This window comes from Strongyloides ratti (assembly GCF_001040885.1).
Source record: "Strongyloides ratti genome assembly S_ratti_ED321, chromosome : 1".
Taxonomy (NCBI): Eukaryota; Metazoa; Nematoda; class Chromadorea; order Rhabditida; family Strongyloididae; genus Strongyloides; species Strongyloides ratti.
Window position 1 is genome coordinate 5,264,884 of NC_037307.1, and position 15,693 is coordinate 5,280,576.

The following is a 15,693-nucleotide window of genomic DNA, read 5'->3' on the forward strand; positions in this document are numbered from 1 at the left end:
AACAAATTTTTAAAAATAAACTATTATTCAAATTTTACAAATAAAATTATTTTACTTTTAAATAATTTTTAAAGTGTGTCAAGTGATGTTTTTTATTATAAAGATTTATAAATGTGGTAAAGTTTCAATAAATAACTTATTTACATTTTAAAAATTGACAAATTATTGAAATTAAAGGTAAATAATTTGGTTGAATTTTAAAATAATGCTGTTATATTGTAAATTTAACAAATAACAAACATTATTTTATATTAGTATGGATAAATTTTTCTTAATTTGGTTTTTTTCAGAAAATAGTTTTCAGATAAATAGAATTATAAAAATTATTTTTAAACATTGTACTAATTTTAAAAAAATTCCATAAATACTCAATTTTATATCTTTTCTTATGAGATAATTAAACTTTTTTTATCAATATATAATAATTTATATTTTTAATTATTTAAAATATACTAAATCAAAATATGCTTTAAAAATTACTTTTAATATTAAGTAAATAACTTTTTTCCACCATAAAAATCTTAAAACGAAAATAAATTTGAAAAATGTATAAAGGTAGAAAATTCGTAAAATAAGAGTATTATATAGTATAAAGGCTTCAATTTTCTACAAATAAAAAAATGATGCTGTTGTCTTTTTCAAAAAATACTTTACATAAAGTTATATCAAGAAATACATTTCTTCGATCAAAATCTGCATGGCTAAATCAAAAAAAGTTAGTTTTTTTTATGTTAATAATTTTATTTTCTAGAACACTTAAAAATGAAAAAGAAATTGATGTTGAAGCATTGTATGTCAGTAATGATGTTCAAGTACTATTGAAAAATCTTACAGGTCTAGATATTTCAAACAAAATTTTTACAGAAAAAAAGGTTCATTCTTTAGAACGTTCTCATTTTGCTTTGATGACAGATGAAGCTTATCAAAAGGTAATAATACTTTGCTTAATTTTAAATAAGTTTTTAGACTCTTGAAAAAATGAAAAATATAGGACAACAATTTTTACAATTTGTTCCTTTAAAAGAACCTCGTTCAAAAAATGTAGAAATTTTAGACAGTGATCCAGATATTGCTAATTTTGATAGCTCCAAATTTATATTTACCGATATCACATTCGATGCTACAGATCTTGATCGTACAGTTGTTGTTCGTGAAACTGATGGAACACTAAGATCTGCCACTCCATCAGAACATGATCGTATGAATCGTTTCTTCTACGAAAAACCAAATCGTCCAGTTTTTGAACCAGCAGTTTTCTCGGGTGATGATCTTAAGAATGCATTAAATTCAATGAAACATGAATTTGTATTAGATTGGGCTTGTTGGTTCTATGAACCAGATGATCCAAATTATGTAGCATTATCAAAAGAAGTATTTGATGAAATTATAAGTAATAAAAAATTTGATATACTTTATTCAACAAGACATTATGGTCAATTTGCCTTTTATTGTGCTTTAAATGGAGAAATAATTGATTTATTAAATTATTATGGAAAAAAAGAAAGTTTGACAGATGCAGCTAATTTTATTAAGTTGTACAAAATTATACATCCTAACTGGAGAACTACTATTAGTACCGAAGATGATGATTTAAAAGTAGTTAGTGATTTTATATATCAAAAAATTATTCCAAAAGAAAAGTTACATGATTTAGTAAGTCTTGTAGCAAAAACAAAAAGAAATTGTTTATAGTATATATTTGTTTTCTAAAATATTTTTTAGTTAGAAAAATATAATTGTTTGACATTCTTTTTAATATAAACTTAATAGATTATTAATAATTATTTTTTTAAATTAATTCTTTTATTTAAATTTATGTAAATATACTTTACTATCAATATTTATATCACAAAAAAAAAATTTCATCATTAATGTTTATTGTTTTGAAATAATCCCACATTAAAGTTTATTAAGCAGGTTTAACTAAAATTCAAATAAATAAATTATTTATAAGTCTGTTAAATTATTAAGGAAAATTTTAAATAAAATATTTCCATTGATATAAAATTTCTAATACATCGGCACTTTTTTATTATGCTTTTAACCGTCACCATTGATTAGCATTGGAACATTTTCCGAAGGTTGATCCTTCTTTTCATCATCATCATTTAATAAAGATGGAATATCAGTTTTTTGATTAATTACATCAAGATCAGAATCATCTCTCATTGATCCAGCAAAAAATATTAATACGGAAATAAGTAATATCATTGTAATTAATTGTCCTATGATACTAAATACAAAAAAGAGATCTGCTAAAAGTTTGTTTTGATATAACATACAACTACCATGTTCTCCACTACATGGATCTAAATGTTGCCTGGTACATGAAACATCAAAAATCCATCCAAAAACAACAGGAGCTGGAATTGTTCCGACAACACGTACTATTATCCATTGAATACCTAAGGCAAAAGATCTTTCTGCATACTCAACAGTACGTAAAACAACAGATATTAATGGTACTCCTACAGCAAAAGTAAATAAACAAAATGGGGCAAAAAAAGTTAGAAAAGCAAAAAGCCCTGTACATTTTGATTCACAGTATCCTTTTTTAACATGTTTAACATCATCAGGAACACATTTACAATTTGTATAAAATTTTCTTAATGGATCATATTTTTCTTGGCAACCAGCAAAACAAGGAGAATAAAATGGTATTTGACTTTCATTTTTCATCTCTGCACATATTGGATGATACTCAGAATCCAGACATTGACAATGTTTATTACAATCAGATCTTAAAGACATCGGTAACATATCATTATTTATTGTTACATTTAAAAATAATTTATCTTTTGTATCAATATATGGTCTTTCAACACCAGTCAATTGATCATGATCACAATATATAAAAAACATTGGTGTTAATAATAATGATGCCAATAATAAGGCAATACAAAATTTTAATGATTTGACACAATTAAATTTATAATGTTGTATGATGTAACCTGATGCCATTGTTCCAATACCAGCCATTGGAACCATAATAACTCCAATAAGCATATTGGCTTTTGATGGTGCCACTGAAAATTGTCCTTCAAGATACTTAGACATAAATGTTGAGGCACCTGCTACTACCATTCCTAAAATATATATATTTTAATAATATCAATTAAAATTATTAATAATAATCATAATTATTATTTTATTTGTCAAATAAAATAAACCTAGATTTTTCTTTGAAAAAGACAAAATTTCTTTTATAAATATTATTTGTTAAGAAATTTTTATAAAAATGTCTTTTAAAATAATTTTACTAATTTTTATTCTCTATTTCCAATTATTTTCAACAGAAAAGGGTAAGTAAATTATGATAATTTTATTAAAAAAGTTTTTCTAAAGTATTAGGTAAAGATAGAAAATTTGAACTTGTAACAAAATATGTTGCATTTGCCTATGGAAATTATAAAATAATTGGAAAAGAATACATAAAAGAAATTAAATAAATATAATTTTTCTTTGTTATATTTGTTATATATTTTTAAAATAAAACATACCATCTACTGCCATAGCTAATGTTATAAGCATATAAGACCCGTTACTAAGGATTCTATAAATAGCAATAGGAATATGGCGAACATCAAGCCATAATTGATACCATATAGGACCATTTTTACTTTTTAAAGCAGGCATCTGTTCTGCCAAAACATTAGATGCTGATGCTTCATCTAATTGCATCAAAGAACCAAATACTGCTGCTGTTTTTCCAGAAGTTGGTACACCACAACATTCTGGTGTACGTTTTCTTTGCCCTCCAGCTAATGCCTCCTCCTGTAGTCTATTTTTATGCCATTGTAAACTTTCAGGTAAAACTTTAGGTAAACTTATAATTGGAAATACAGCAAGTAACATTAATATAGAAGCTAATTGAAATCCAACCCACCATGCACCAACCCATTTTGGATCTGATTCATCTAAATTTTTTATAGCAAAAGCTTGTCCAGGTTGTAAAAAATCTGTATGATATTGTAAAAAAGATGAAGAAGTTATGAAGCCTAAAGCAGGACCAAAAATGGCAAATGAATAAAAAATTCCAACATATAATGATGAAAGTGCTGTACCAACATTTTCATCAATATAACTAACACCAATAGTAAAAAGAGGAGTTGCTCCTATACCATGTAAAAAATGTGCGAGGCAAAATAGAAACACGTATCTAAATGTTCCAGGTTGATTTTCTGGAGATGGACAAGATTTTAAAGCCAAAGCATCAGGAGAATGTATTGAATTTGATTCATTGGTATTGTATTGTTTATTAGAAATATTATAAAATAATGATGGATTATTTGATGAACATTTTGATAATGCAGAATCTTCTGAATTATAATTTAATGTATAGGCATCAGTTATTAAATGTGGTGTTGAAAAAATAAAACTTCCTATTGCCATACATAATAAACCAATACCTAAGACTAGAGGTTTTGAATGTCTTCCACCAAAATAACTAACAGGAATACAAAATAATACATATCCAAAATCATAAAATTGCATAATTCTTCCTATAGTACTCGTATTTATTTGAAATCGTCTTTCAATTGTAGAAAGCGATGAAGGAACTAACCCATTTATTAGCATTCCCTGTAATGTACAAAACCAACATAATAATAATAACATTATTTTTCTATTAGCAAATCGTTGAATCCACTTTGGACGCCAATCTCTTAAACCACATTGAGCTTCTTTTGTTATATTATCAAATTGTTTTTGAATTAATTCAATTTGTTGAACTTTTTTTTGTCGTTCCTCAGGTGATAACCATGTTACTTCACGACGTGGAGTTGTAGGAAATGGTGGACCTGAAGCAAAACCATTTTCACGTGTTCCACGGTAATGTCCTTTAGGTCTTGGAGCTATTCGTGAATTATTTGTTTTAGGTGAACGAGTAGATGATACAATATCTTTATTAAAAGTATTTTCCTCATTTATAGGAATATTTGAAATAATTGGATATCCTAAAGGAAAATCAAGAGATTCTCTAAAAAAAAAAATAATAATAATAAAAAATTAATATTAAAATATTATATAAACTTACTTAGATGAAGTACCTGGCAATTTTGCTAAATCTCCTGGAGCAGATTGAGTCTCTGCACTAGGTGATTGACCATTTAAATAATCTTCTTCATCTTCTTTTGTATTATCTTTACCAATATCCATAAAAAATCTAGAATAACATAACAAAAAAATTATCCAAAATTACAAAAAATTAGTTAACATTTTAAAAGCGAGTAATTTTTTTTTGGCACAACTCTTTCATATATCTTATAGCGACTACTGGATTTGGAAAAATGTATGATTGGCATAAAATAATTGAATATATTAGCCTTACCATCAGTACTTTATTGAAAAAGTAAATACAAAAATCAATTTATATTTATTTTATTGATATACAAATAAACACGTTCCATATAAAATTAGGTAAAATTACAAGATATGTCATAAATATAATATTTAAAATTACTAATTTTTTTTAAAATATATTATTATTAATAATTAATAAAAAATTTTTATTACAATAAAAAGATAAAAAGTATTGCCTAATTACTTGTAATAATCTAACTACAAAAATTTTTAGTTTGTCTATACATCTAGGTCAAGGAATAATTTTTGAAGCATTTCATCAATACTATATAACTAATATGACAAAAGATTTATTATTTATATTAAATAGATATTTTATTTTAAGTATAGAAATAAATAAATTAAAAAAAAAAAATTTTTTTTCTTTTAACATTAAAAATAATAATAGTTATTATTATTTTAAACAGTTTAATTAAACATAAGTGATATATAACTAATAATTATTATAAAAAAAAAGAAAATACATATATTTATTATTTTGCAGGAATATTATTGATACACATAAATTATATATATTTATAAAGTTCTTAATGTATAATATTTTTTAGTACATTTAAAGATTCTTCCTTTTTTATATATAAAATTTAAATGATACTTTTAGTAAATATTTAATATTTTTTTTTTAAAAGTTATATATACTAAATAAAGAATAAAAAATAATTGGAAACAAGATATTTTATATAAATTATACCCTATTGAATTATTTTGTTCTTTGACAAAGAGATAAAAATAAATATAATATAGTTTATTGTTTGAGATTTATTTTTCTGTTAACGGCATATTACACTGGAATGTTATATTTAAAATAATATATAAATTTAGGAATATTTTATGGAATATAGCTTGTTCATATTAATAGAAAGCACTATATAAAATGTTTTAAGGTTAGAAGTAAGGAACAAAAGTGTATGATAAAAAAAAAAGTTATTGAGTAAGTGTATATGACTTAGAAAAATTATAAAATACTGAATAAGAAGTAATAAATACATATACATATATATATATATATATATATATATATATTTATCTATAATATTTTTAAGTAGTAAGTAAAAATTTAATATGAACAATCAAATTTTTTATAATCTTAAAATTTTATTTAAAATATTAATGATATTTAATCAACTATATATTTTATTTATTAGAATGACATGTTTATTTAATATTTTACAAGTAAGAGTAGTTTATCAAAAATCTATTTTTAGTATTTAATGCTAGTTGAAATAACTTTAAATGAGATTTTTATATTATTAAATTTGTCAGTTGTAATATAATTCCTCTTAATTATAATAATAATTATTCAATACACATATTATACATATCAATTTTAAAATAAAATATAAAGAAAAAGTAAAATAATAAAAAAAAAAATTTTTGAAATTCTTAGTGGATATTTTAAATAAGTAGTATTAATTTTGTGTGCTTAAAATGTATAAATTAAATATACACCAATTTTATTATGACAAAGAATAATATAGTAATATTTATCATATATTTTCGTTTAGATAAGTAATTATAATTATTTTTATGTGATGCTTTTAACAATAGATTAAAATTATGTATTTGTTCATTGTATATTTAAAAGAAATAATTTTTATATTATTGTAATAATATAGTAAATAAAAAAAAAAGAAATTTACTAGAATAATTGAAATATTAATTATTTTTAATACTTATGTTATATGAATTTAAAAATAACATGAATCTTTTTCTAAAATTAAGATATAATTTAGTAAATCTTTTTTTTTATATTTTTTTTTGCAAAACAGATTGTTTAATTTAAGCTAAAATATAACATGTATGATTAATAAAAACTTTCTTAAATCAAAAATCAATCTATTTTGCGATGACATTATAACATTTAATGTATGATATAATTGAATAGTGATAAAAAGAAAAAAAAAACTACCTTTATAAAGTATTCAAAAAAGATAAATATATGATGAGAGCTATAGGAACTTGTAAAAAAAAAGTTTTTACAGTTATTAAAAATACTCTAATTAATATTCAATTATATTAAATGTTAATCACAATTTAAAAGAATAAAGATTAAAAAATTTTTATTAAACATTAAAAAAAAAGACATTTAAAAAAAATTTACTTCATTTTTTGTTATCAGATCAATTGTATATCATTATATTAAAAAAAACATTTTTATTATTTATTAAAAAAATTTAACTTTATTTATTTATATAATTGAAAAATGATATTTAATATTGACAAATTAAAATTACTAGTAGTAAAATCAAAATGTTTACTGAAGCTTAAAATGATGAAAGAATATTAAAAAAAAATTAATAAATTATTTTATATTCTTTTTAAAAACAATATAGTAAGTTTTTAAGTAATAAAAAATGTTATATAAAATTAATGAATAAGTAAAATTTTATAAGATAAAGTTACATTAAAAATAATGATTTATTAATTTTTAATAAAAATTTTATAAAAAAATACATTGGAATTTAAAAATAGTATAGTAAAAGATTTATAAATATATAACATAATTGTTACATAAAACACACTTACAAATTACTCTCATCTTATATTTAATGTCAAGTATGAATATTTATGGTATCATTGTGTTGTCATTTAAATAGAATAAAATATTTAATGTATAGAAAATACATAATTATGAGGTATTATAAATGTATTTATTATCATAAAAATATACTTTTTTCTTTTATTTATTCATAAATTAGTTACAAAAAATTATTAATACTAATGATTTATTATATAATTTTTATTGTATATAATTATATCCTATATCATTATCAAAAAATAATCATTTTTTATTATAACTATTGCCATGTAAACAAAATGAATAGTTCTTTGAGATATTAAAAAAAAAAAGAAAAAAAGGTTTTTTTAATAAACAAAAAATTTTAAAATTATAATATATGTAAAATTTTATTTATTTTTAAAACTTTTATTGATTTAATAACAAAAAAAAATAATCAATCAAATGTTGTTAATTAATGATAAATAACTATAAATTAGCCTTTTTTTATTTCTTAGTATTTTTATCTAGTTTAATGATAACTAACTGATCTTATTTTTCAATTTAGGAAAAAAAAAGTGAAATAATAAAAAACTTATCGGGAACTAGTGAAGCAAAAAAAAAAAAAAAAAAGAAAGATGTATTCAATGAACTTATTATGTTCATAAATTAGTTAAAATTAAATTTTTGTTCTTTTTTCTTACTTTTAAAAAAAGATATAAAAAAAATACTTTTTAACATCCTTATAAATATCTTTTTATAGAAAAGATAATAAAAGTATTAATTTTATAAAGTAATATATTTACCAGATTAAAATTGTTCCTTGATAAAATTATTACTTTTTCAAATGATAAAAAAAAAAAGTTTAATTGTATGGAAATTTATAATAACAAAAAAAAATTACTTTTTAAGTAGATATATAAAAAATAGTTATTAAAATATATTTAAATAATGAATATACAAAACATAATAAAGAATTTATTAAATAATCACTTTTGATATCAAAAGACATCTGTTGTTTCTTTCTTATTATTCTATTACTCCTATTTAATATATTGTTAAAAATAATATTATATTACGCAAATGTCTTCAAAAGAGTGATTAAAAGTTTAATATTAACACTAAAAAGCATATGGTTAGGAGATATTTTTATATCATCTTATTCTATAATATTACTTAAATTAATAAAGCATTTGACAAGATATCTTTAAAACTATTCTAGTAAAAAGTAAAAAAAAATGACCTTATGTTAAATAAAATTATCATCCTACAGCAACTTATTTTTAATAATATTTTATTATAAGTAAAAGTTGAATTAATAATCATTTTCTTTTACCATGTTAATAATTTAATACTATTAAAATTTCTAATAATAGAACTTTATCGTTTTGTAGTATAAAATAAATAACTTCTCTTCTTCTTTTTTTTTTTCATTATCCATAAATTAATTAAAAAGAAATATATCTTTTTATTATAAAGTTTGGAAAATTTTCCATAAAAATAATAGTCCCTTTCACAAATATATTGAATAGTAGAAGATTTGGTACATACTAATAAATTATATTTTATTCATTTCTTTAAAAATTATGAAATACTTTCCAATGATAATAGAATGATAAAAAAAAATGAAAATCTTTTTGGTAAATATGTATTGAATCATATTTAAAAATTAAAATATATACATTATTAAAAAAAAAAAAAAGAAATAAATAATATTACAATTAAATAAATATTGTTAAAATACCAAATACAATTATATGATGACAATTTGAAAAAAGAAATTTAAGAATTTTAAATTTTATAAAAGATGTATATTCTATGTATAGAACTTAATTGCCATTTTTATTAAAATATCTCTTATACTTTTACATACAATTATTTTTTTCTTTGTTTAACAGCTGTTTTTAAAAACAAAGTTTTGATGAAGATCATTTTCTTTCTCAAAATAAATTTAAATTTGTTAAACATTTTTTAAACAATAAAAACAAACTTTTTAAACAAATTTAATGTAAAATTTTAATGTAAATAGATTAAAAAAATATTTTCTATAGATATGTCAAATAAATATCTATAAGAACTACGGATATTACAAATAATTTAAAGAATATATTAATCATAGATTATAAAATAATATAAAAATTTTAATCTCTTTTAATATAAAAATCTTTCAACTTATATTTCATAATTCCTATAAATATATTTATTTTTAATATATACTTAAATATATGTTATTTCATAAAATTCTTTTAAAAGATATTAAAAAATATTATAAGCATGAAATTTTTAATTAGTTCAATAAAGTACCTTACCACTTACTAATAAATAAAAATTTATGTAATTTTATTTTAAATTAAAAATAATAATAAATGTAATTCCAACATATTTATACTTAATTAATAGCATGAAATTATATAAAATATATGTATGATGTAATGTTTTACAAAAAAAGGATTGAAATGATATTAATAATATTAAAAATAATGTTCATTTATATAAATGTTTTATTTTATTTAATATGATAAATTTGGTTTTCAAAAGAATATTAAAAAATTTTTTTGTTTTATTTATTTAATATATTAATATTAAACAATACTATTTGATTAATTGAAAACAATATTTTTTTATTTTTTTTATAGAAAATGACTAAGAAACAATATTTTAATATATTTAAAAATGTCTGCTCATTATAATACAAAATAATTATTTTATACAATTTTTCCTCACTAAAAGGTAAATATTTTCAATGTATCATTTTTTTTTCTCAAAAAAGGAATATTGTATCATGGTAAAGAAAAAATATATAAATTTGTTAAATTAAAAATTATTATTATTATGATATTATATGATTTGGTGTATTAAAATAGACATTCATACATAAATAAAATATCTCTCTATAAAAAGTTATTTTTTTATTAAAAAGTTTAAAAATAAATTTCCTACCATCTTGAATAACAGCCTTTTTTTTGACAAGTCATTTCTATTTCTATTAAACAAATGACATTTGTTGATATAAAAATATTACATACTATATCTTATAAAAAAATTATCAAAACAGATTTTCTTGAAATATGATGAATATAATATTCAAAACTTGTCAATACTTTTCATGACAATTTTTTGTACTTTTTAAAAAAAAATTTTTATATTAATATCATGCAATCTAAAACTATAATCTTAACTTTTATAATATTTTAATAAGTAATTTAAAAAGTTAATCTTATTCATGTTTATAATTATTTCATCTATATAATTGGAGTACTTATTAAAAATAAAATTTTTACTTTCTTAAAAGTATTTTATTAATTAAAAATATCTCAATATTATACATTTTAAATATTAATATTATTTTTACATTTAAAAACTTCCCTTAAATGATTCAACTTTTATTTTATATATCTTTCATCCTTGACATATCAGTAAATTTTATCTTTTTCATATTTAAAATGTTGATACAAAAATAAAATTGACTAACATTAAAAAGTAATATATGAAAAGTTAAAGGTTATAAAATTATTTTTTTTAAATATAATATTTTTTTGATAAGAAATATAAGTTTTATTTATCAATTGATCATTATGGTTATAGAAAAATGATTATCATTTAATAAATTATGATATTTACAAAATGAATAGATAAACTTTTAAACATTTCATATAAATGAATCAAATGTATAATTTAATTTATCATATCATCTTTAATGAAAACTAATTAGAGCCCATATTAATATTTAACGAATCAAGATATAGTTAAATTTTTTGAAAATTGACACTAATCTAATTCACTAAATAAAATTAGAATAGGAAGTTTAAATATATATTAAAACAATTAATTCAAATTAGAGATTAATGTTGATAAATAAGAAGATGTGCTTATCTAAAATATAAATTATTTATTGTTAAAAGGCAATGTAAAAAGGGGTTTGAAAAATAATTTTAAAAGTAGCAAAAAAAAATTTAACATATACTATTATCTGAATACTTATAAATAAGATATAGTTATACTAAACCAAGAAACCATCTAATTTAGAAAAATATTTCTTCATTTAATCTATTAAATTAACTTCAACACATCTTCTATTACATAAAAAAATATAATTTAAAACATATGTTATAATAATGTAAAAAAAAACTCTATTATTGTTATTTTATTTATTTTTTAAAAAAAATATTAGAAATCACATAAACGTATTGATTTGGTATTAGCAATTTCTAAAGAACCTTCATCCCATAAATAATAAATTCTTAGGTTACCATTAACTTTTCGTTTTTTAGATGGAATTTGATTTAAGTCTTCATTTGGTTTCAAAATTGAAAGAATCTGAGCAATATGATTTTTCTTATCCTTACCTGATTTTGTCTCATCTTTAGAAGGAATTAACTTCTCAAACTTTGCCAATCTATCTAAACATAATTGAGCATATAACATTTTCCTTTCAAATTCACTATTCCTTATTTTTAAAACAGAATCATAAAATAATACACAAATTGTTGTAATATCTGGTTCAAACCTTGTTGATTCAGTATAATTGTTACTTCTAATATCATTTAATCCTTTGTATATATTTGGATTGTTTTTTATTTCTTTTATACTTATATTTAATTGTAGCATATACTTTGTTGATTTTTGAATTCGTTGAATATCATCATTTGAAGAATAATTAACATTAATATGTTTAACATTAGGACATAATATAAATATTAAGTATGGTAATAAATCATCAAAAAACATTGTATTAGACCAATCAAAAAAATCTTTGTTTTTTTTAAAGTGTTTTAATATTGATGTATGCTCAGGTTTCATTCTATATTCATTGGGACCTGTAAAGTCATACTTTAAACGAGCAGAACGAATTGGTTTTTTAAATGCACAAACTAAATGAAACTTGGCAACCATAGCAGAACGGTATCTTAATAAAGAAAACAATTGTTCTCTCATAGATGTATCATAAAATAATTGAATATCCTCAAAAATCTTAGAAACTTTTTTATTAAAATCCGGTGAATTATTACTAATTATCTTAGTATTTTGAAATAATCCAAATACAAGTCTATCAGCATACTCCGAACGATCTATTATATTTTGTACCCTTTGAAGTCTTTCCGATAATGGTAATATATTACCATGAGAATCCCAATGACGATTTATAACAAAAATTTGTTCCCAATTATTAACAACAGATGAATCTGATGATACCTCTTTGTGAACTTGATACCCATCAATAAAACCTTTACCAGCAAACATCAATTGCAAATTATTTAAACATCTACGAATATCATAATAACATTCTTCTATCAATTCTTTCAATTGATATTTTTTAATATCAAACCCTTCAATATTACAAATTTCTGTTAATCGTTTTAACAAAAGATTCGAAAATATTGGTGAAACTTTTACAATACCAATATTTCCTTTCAATTCTTTTAAATTTGAAGAATAAACATTATTACCAATTAATATTAATGGACGTTTCAATGCTTTATCACCATGTTCTTTTGATAATTTCAATAAATAATCTAACAATTCTGAACTAGCAAAATCTATGTCATCAATAATTACACAATTTGGTTTGATTTTTACTGGAGCATCAGTTTCCATACCATCCCGAGGTCTTAGATAAAAAGTCATTGAAACATTTGAAATACCACGTTCAATTTTATTTTTCACCTGTTCAACAGTCAAAGTATCACTTGCTGCTATATAAATAATATTATAACCACAAAGTTTGGCAATATTTTTAGCTAATGTTGTTTTACAACATCCGGTAGGTCCAAATAATCCTAGTATTTTCTTTTTTGGCCTTTTTCCATTTCCTTCATCAACATCATAAATTCCTCTTTCATTCCAACTTGGTTTATCAGGTATGACAAAATCCTTCTTTCCAAAAACATACATATCCCAAATTTTGAGCCAATTTAAAGTAATCCTATTTGCTGAACAGTCAGAAATTAGTGAAAAATATCCTTCATTACATTGATATTTTTGGATTAATAATTTATTTCCATTTTCACTAACACTTTCTATAGTTTTATTGGTATCGTGAATTCTACTTTTTTCTTCTTGAAATTCATTATACACTTTAGAAAATAGGGTACTCCATGGATCAATTTCATCTTTATTGGTGTCACATTCATATAATAATTTTCTATGTTCATTATTCTTTTCTTTTAATCTAATATATTTTCGATCTGAACTATCTCCAACTGATATACCAATCCAATTACTTTCAAGAGGTGGAGTTTCTAACAATCCTTTATTAGGATAAACTTTTGCATTTACATTTGTTTGATTTAATAATATACTATCATTGTTCATATCACCATTTTTAAACTTTTTTAACTGTTCTGTGGTAAGCATGACATTTCTCATTTCAAGTTCTTCAATTCTTCGTGCTTTTGCCTCAGCATCAGGAAGATCAAAACGAAGATACCAGTCTTAAAATTTATTTTTCATTACTTTGATAATAAAATCAAACTTACTTTCTAATGCTTGACTATCTAACATATCTACAATTGTATATAATTGTGCTTTTTTATAAATTTCATGGTTAGTTAATATATCATTATGAGTTAAATTGAGATTTTGGTTATCTTCAAAATCTCTATTATCTGCACCCTGAAAATCAACTGGTTCTTCTAATATACCATTTACATCAAAATCATCCATTATAAAAAAAATAAACAATAACCACTTTAAAAATATATATTAAAAAAAAAAATCGTAGAAAAAATTGTTAAAATACAAAGAAAGCGCGGGTCATGGCCGCACCTTAATTTAATTAAAAAGTATGTTAAAAAAATATCTTTATTACCAATATTAGAGTTAATTTTTTTTTAATAAATAAATTATTTTTGTAAATAAGTAATGGCATTATTTTACTTATTATGTAAGATTTTATTAAGAAATTATTTGAAAATAATTATATTTAATTTTTAATATTCCTTAATACTTGCCATGCCACAATATAGAGGAATATTAAAATTATAAATACATGTCAAATCAGATTTGCTTAAGGCTCCAATACCTTCACCAGATGGATCACAGAAGCGTAAGCATCTTTTACCAACACCTAATGTTGGATCTCCAAGTTTGAGGTGTTCACAACATTTTCTGTTATCTTGATTTTGTGATGCACAAAATAAAACTGTTGACAAATGTTTAAGACTACATTTTTTAGATTTAAGAATTTCAATAATCTAAATATAATATAGATATAATGTAATAGGTAATCTTACTAAAGATCTGGATGTAAATTCATCAGCTATATATTCACATAATGGTAAACATCCTTCTGGAGCATACATTTTACAACAATTTTGAAATAAACGATCTGCCTTTTCCTTTTCTATACATGGAGCATAGTCACTTTCAATAGTTCCACAATCAGGCTTTGCTGAAGAAAATGTAATTCCAATGGTAAGTAGAAGAATAACTATTAATTCCATTTATAATATTTTAACTAAAATGAAAATTATATTTGTTATTAGTTTAAATATTTTTTATTTATGTATAATTTTTTTTTAAATAATTGATGTATTGACATGAAAAAATTAAGAATAATAATGTAATGAAATATAATTGTACTGATACAGGTCAATAAAAAATAATCTACTAGTTAAAATATGCTCCTAATTAAAATTATCATTTCATATATATATATACAATTAGTTTTATTTTGGGTTTGTGCGATTGACATATTTGGAAATCAGATTACAGTGTTTCGGAAATAAAATTTATTAGGTATATTATCTCTTAAATAATAATGGTCATCAAAAGAAGTGCAAACAATTATTTCTTAAATACTTAACAATAATTAATTTTATAAGACAATTTAATAA

The 15,693-nt window shown here is 20.8% G+C and overlaps 4 protein-coding genes across 4 annotated transcripts; 1 reads left to right on the forward strand and 3 right to left on the reverse strand.

The window, feature by feature from the left end:
* Window positions 1-620: 620 nt before the first annotated feature.
* Window positions 621-1,692, forward strand: SRAE_1000168700 (28S ribosomal protein S22, mitochondrial; the record flags this gene model as incomplete). Its single annotated transcript, XM_024648672.1, has 3 exons — window positions 621-715; window positions 752-929; window positions 967-1,692. The coding sequence occupies 3 exons, from the start codon at window positions 621-623 to the stop codon at window positions 1,690-1,692; spliced, it is 999 nt and encodes a 332-aa protein (XP_024502627.1).
* Window positions 1,693-2,225: 533 nt separating this feature from the next.
* Window positions 2,226-5,157, reverse strand: SRAE_1000168800 (Kazal domain and Organic anion transporter polypeptide OATP family and Major facilitator superfamily domain, general substrate transporter-containing protein; the record flags this gene model as incomplete). The annotated part of the gene is made up of 4 exons (XM_024648673.1): window positions 2,226-2,233; window positions 2,283-3,086; window positions 3,501-4,978; window positions 5,036-5,157. 4 exons carry the CDS (start codon window positions 5,155-5,157, stop codon window positions 2,226-2,228), a joined length of 2,412 nt encoding a protein of 803 aa, XP_024502628.1.
* A 6,868-nt stretch (window positions 5,158-12,025) lies between these two features.
* Window positions 12,026-14,521, reverse strand: SRAE_1000168900 (Chromosome transmission fidelity protein 18 homolog; the record flags this gene model as incomplete). The annotated part of the gene is made up of 2 exons (XM_024648675.1): window positions 12,026-14,289; window positions 14,335-14,521. 2 exons carry the CDS (start codon window positions 14,519-14,521, stop codon window positions 12,026-12,028), a joined length of 2,451 nt encoding a protein of 816 aa, XP_024502629.1.
* A 266-nt stretch (window positions 14,522-14,787) lies between these two features.
* Window positions 14,788-15,300, reverse strand: SRAE_1000169000 (Domain of unknown function DB domain-containing protein; the record flags this gene model as incomplete). Its single annotated transcript, XM_024648676.1, has 2 exons — window positions 14,788-15,051; window positions 15,091-15,300. The coding sequence occupies 2 exons, from the start codon at window positions 15,298-15,300 to the stop codon at window positions 14,788-14,790; spliced, it is 474 nt and encodes a 157-aa protein (XP_024502630.1).
* Window positions 15,301-15,693: the final 393 nt, after the last annotated feature.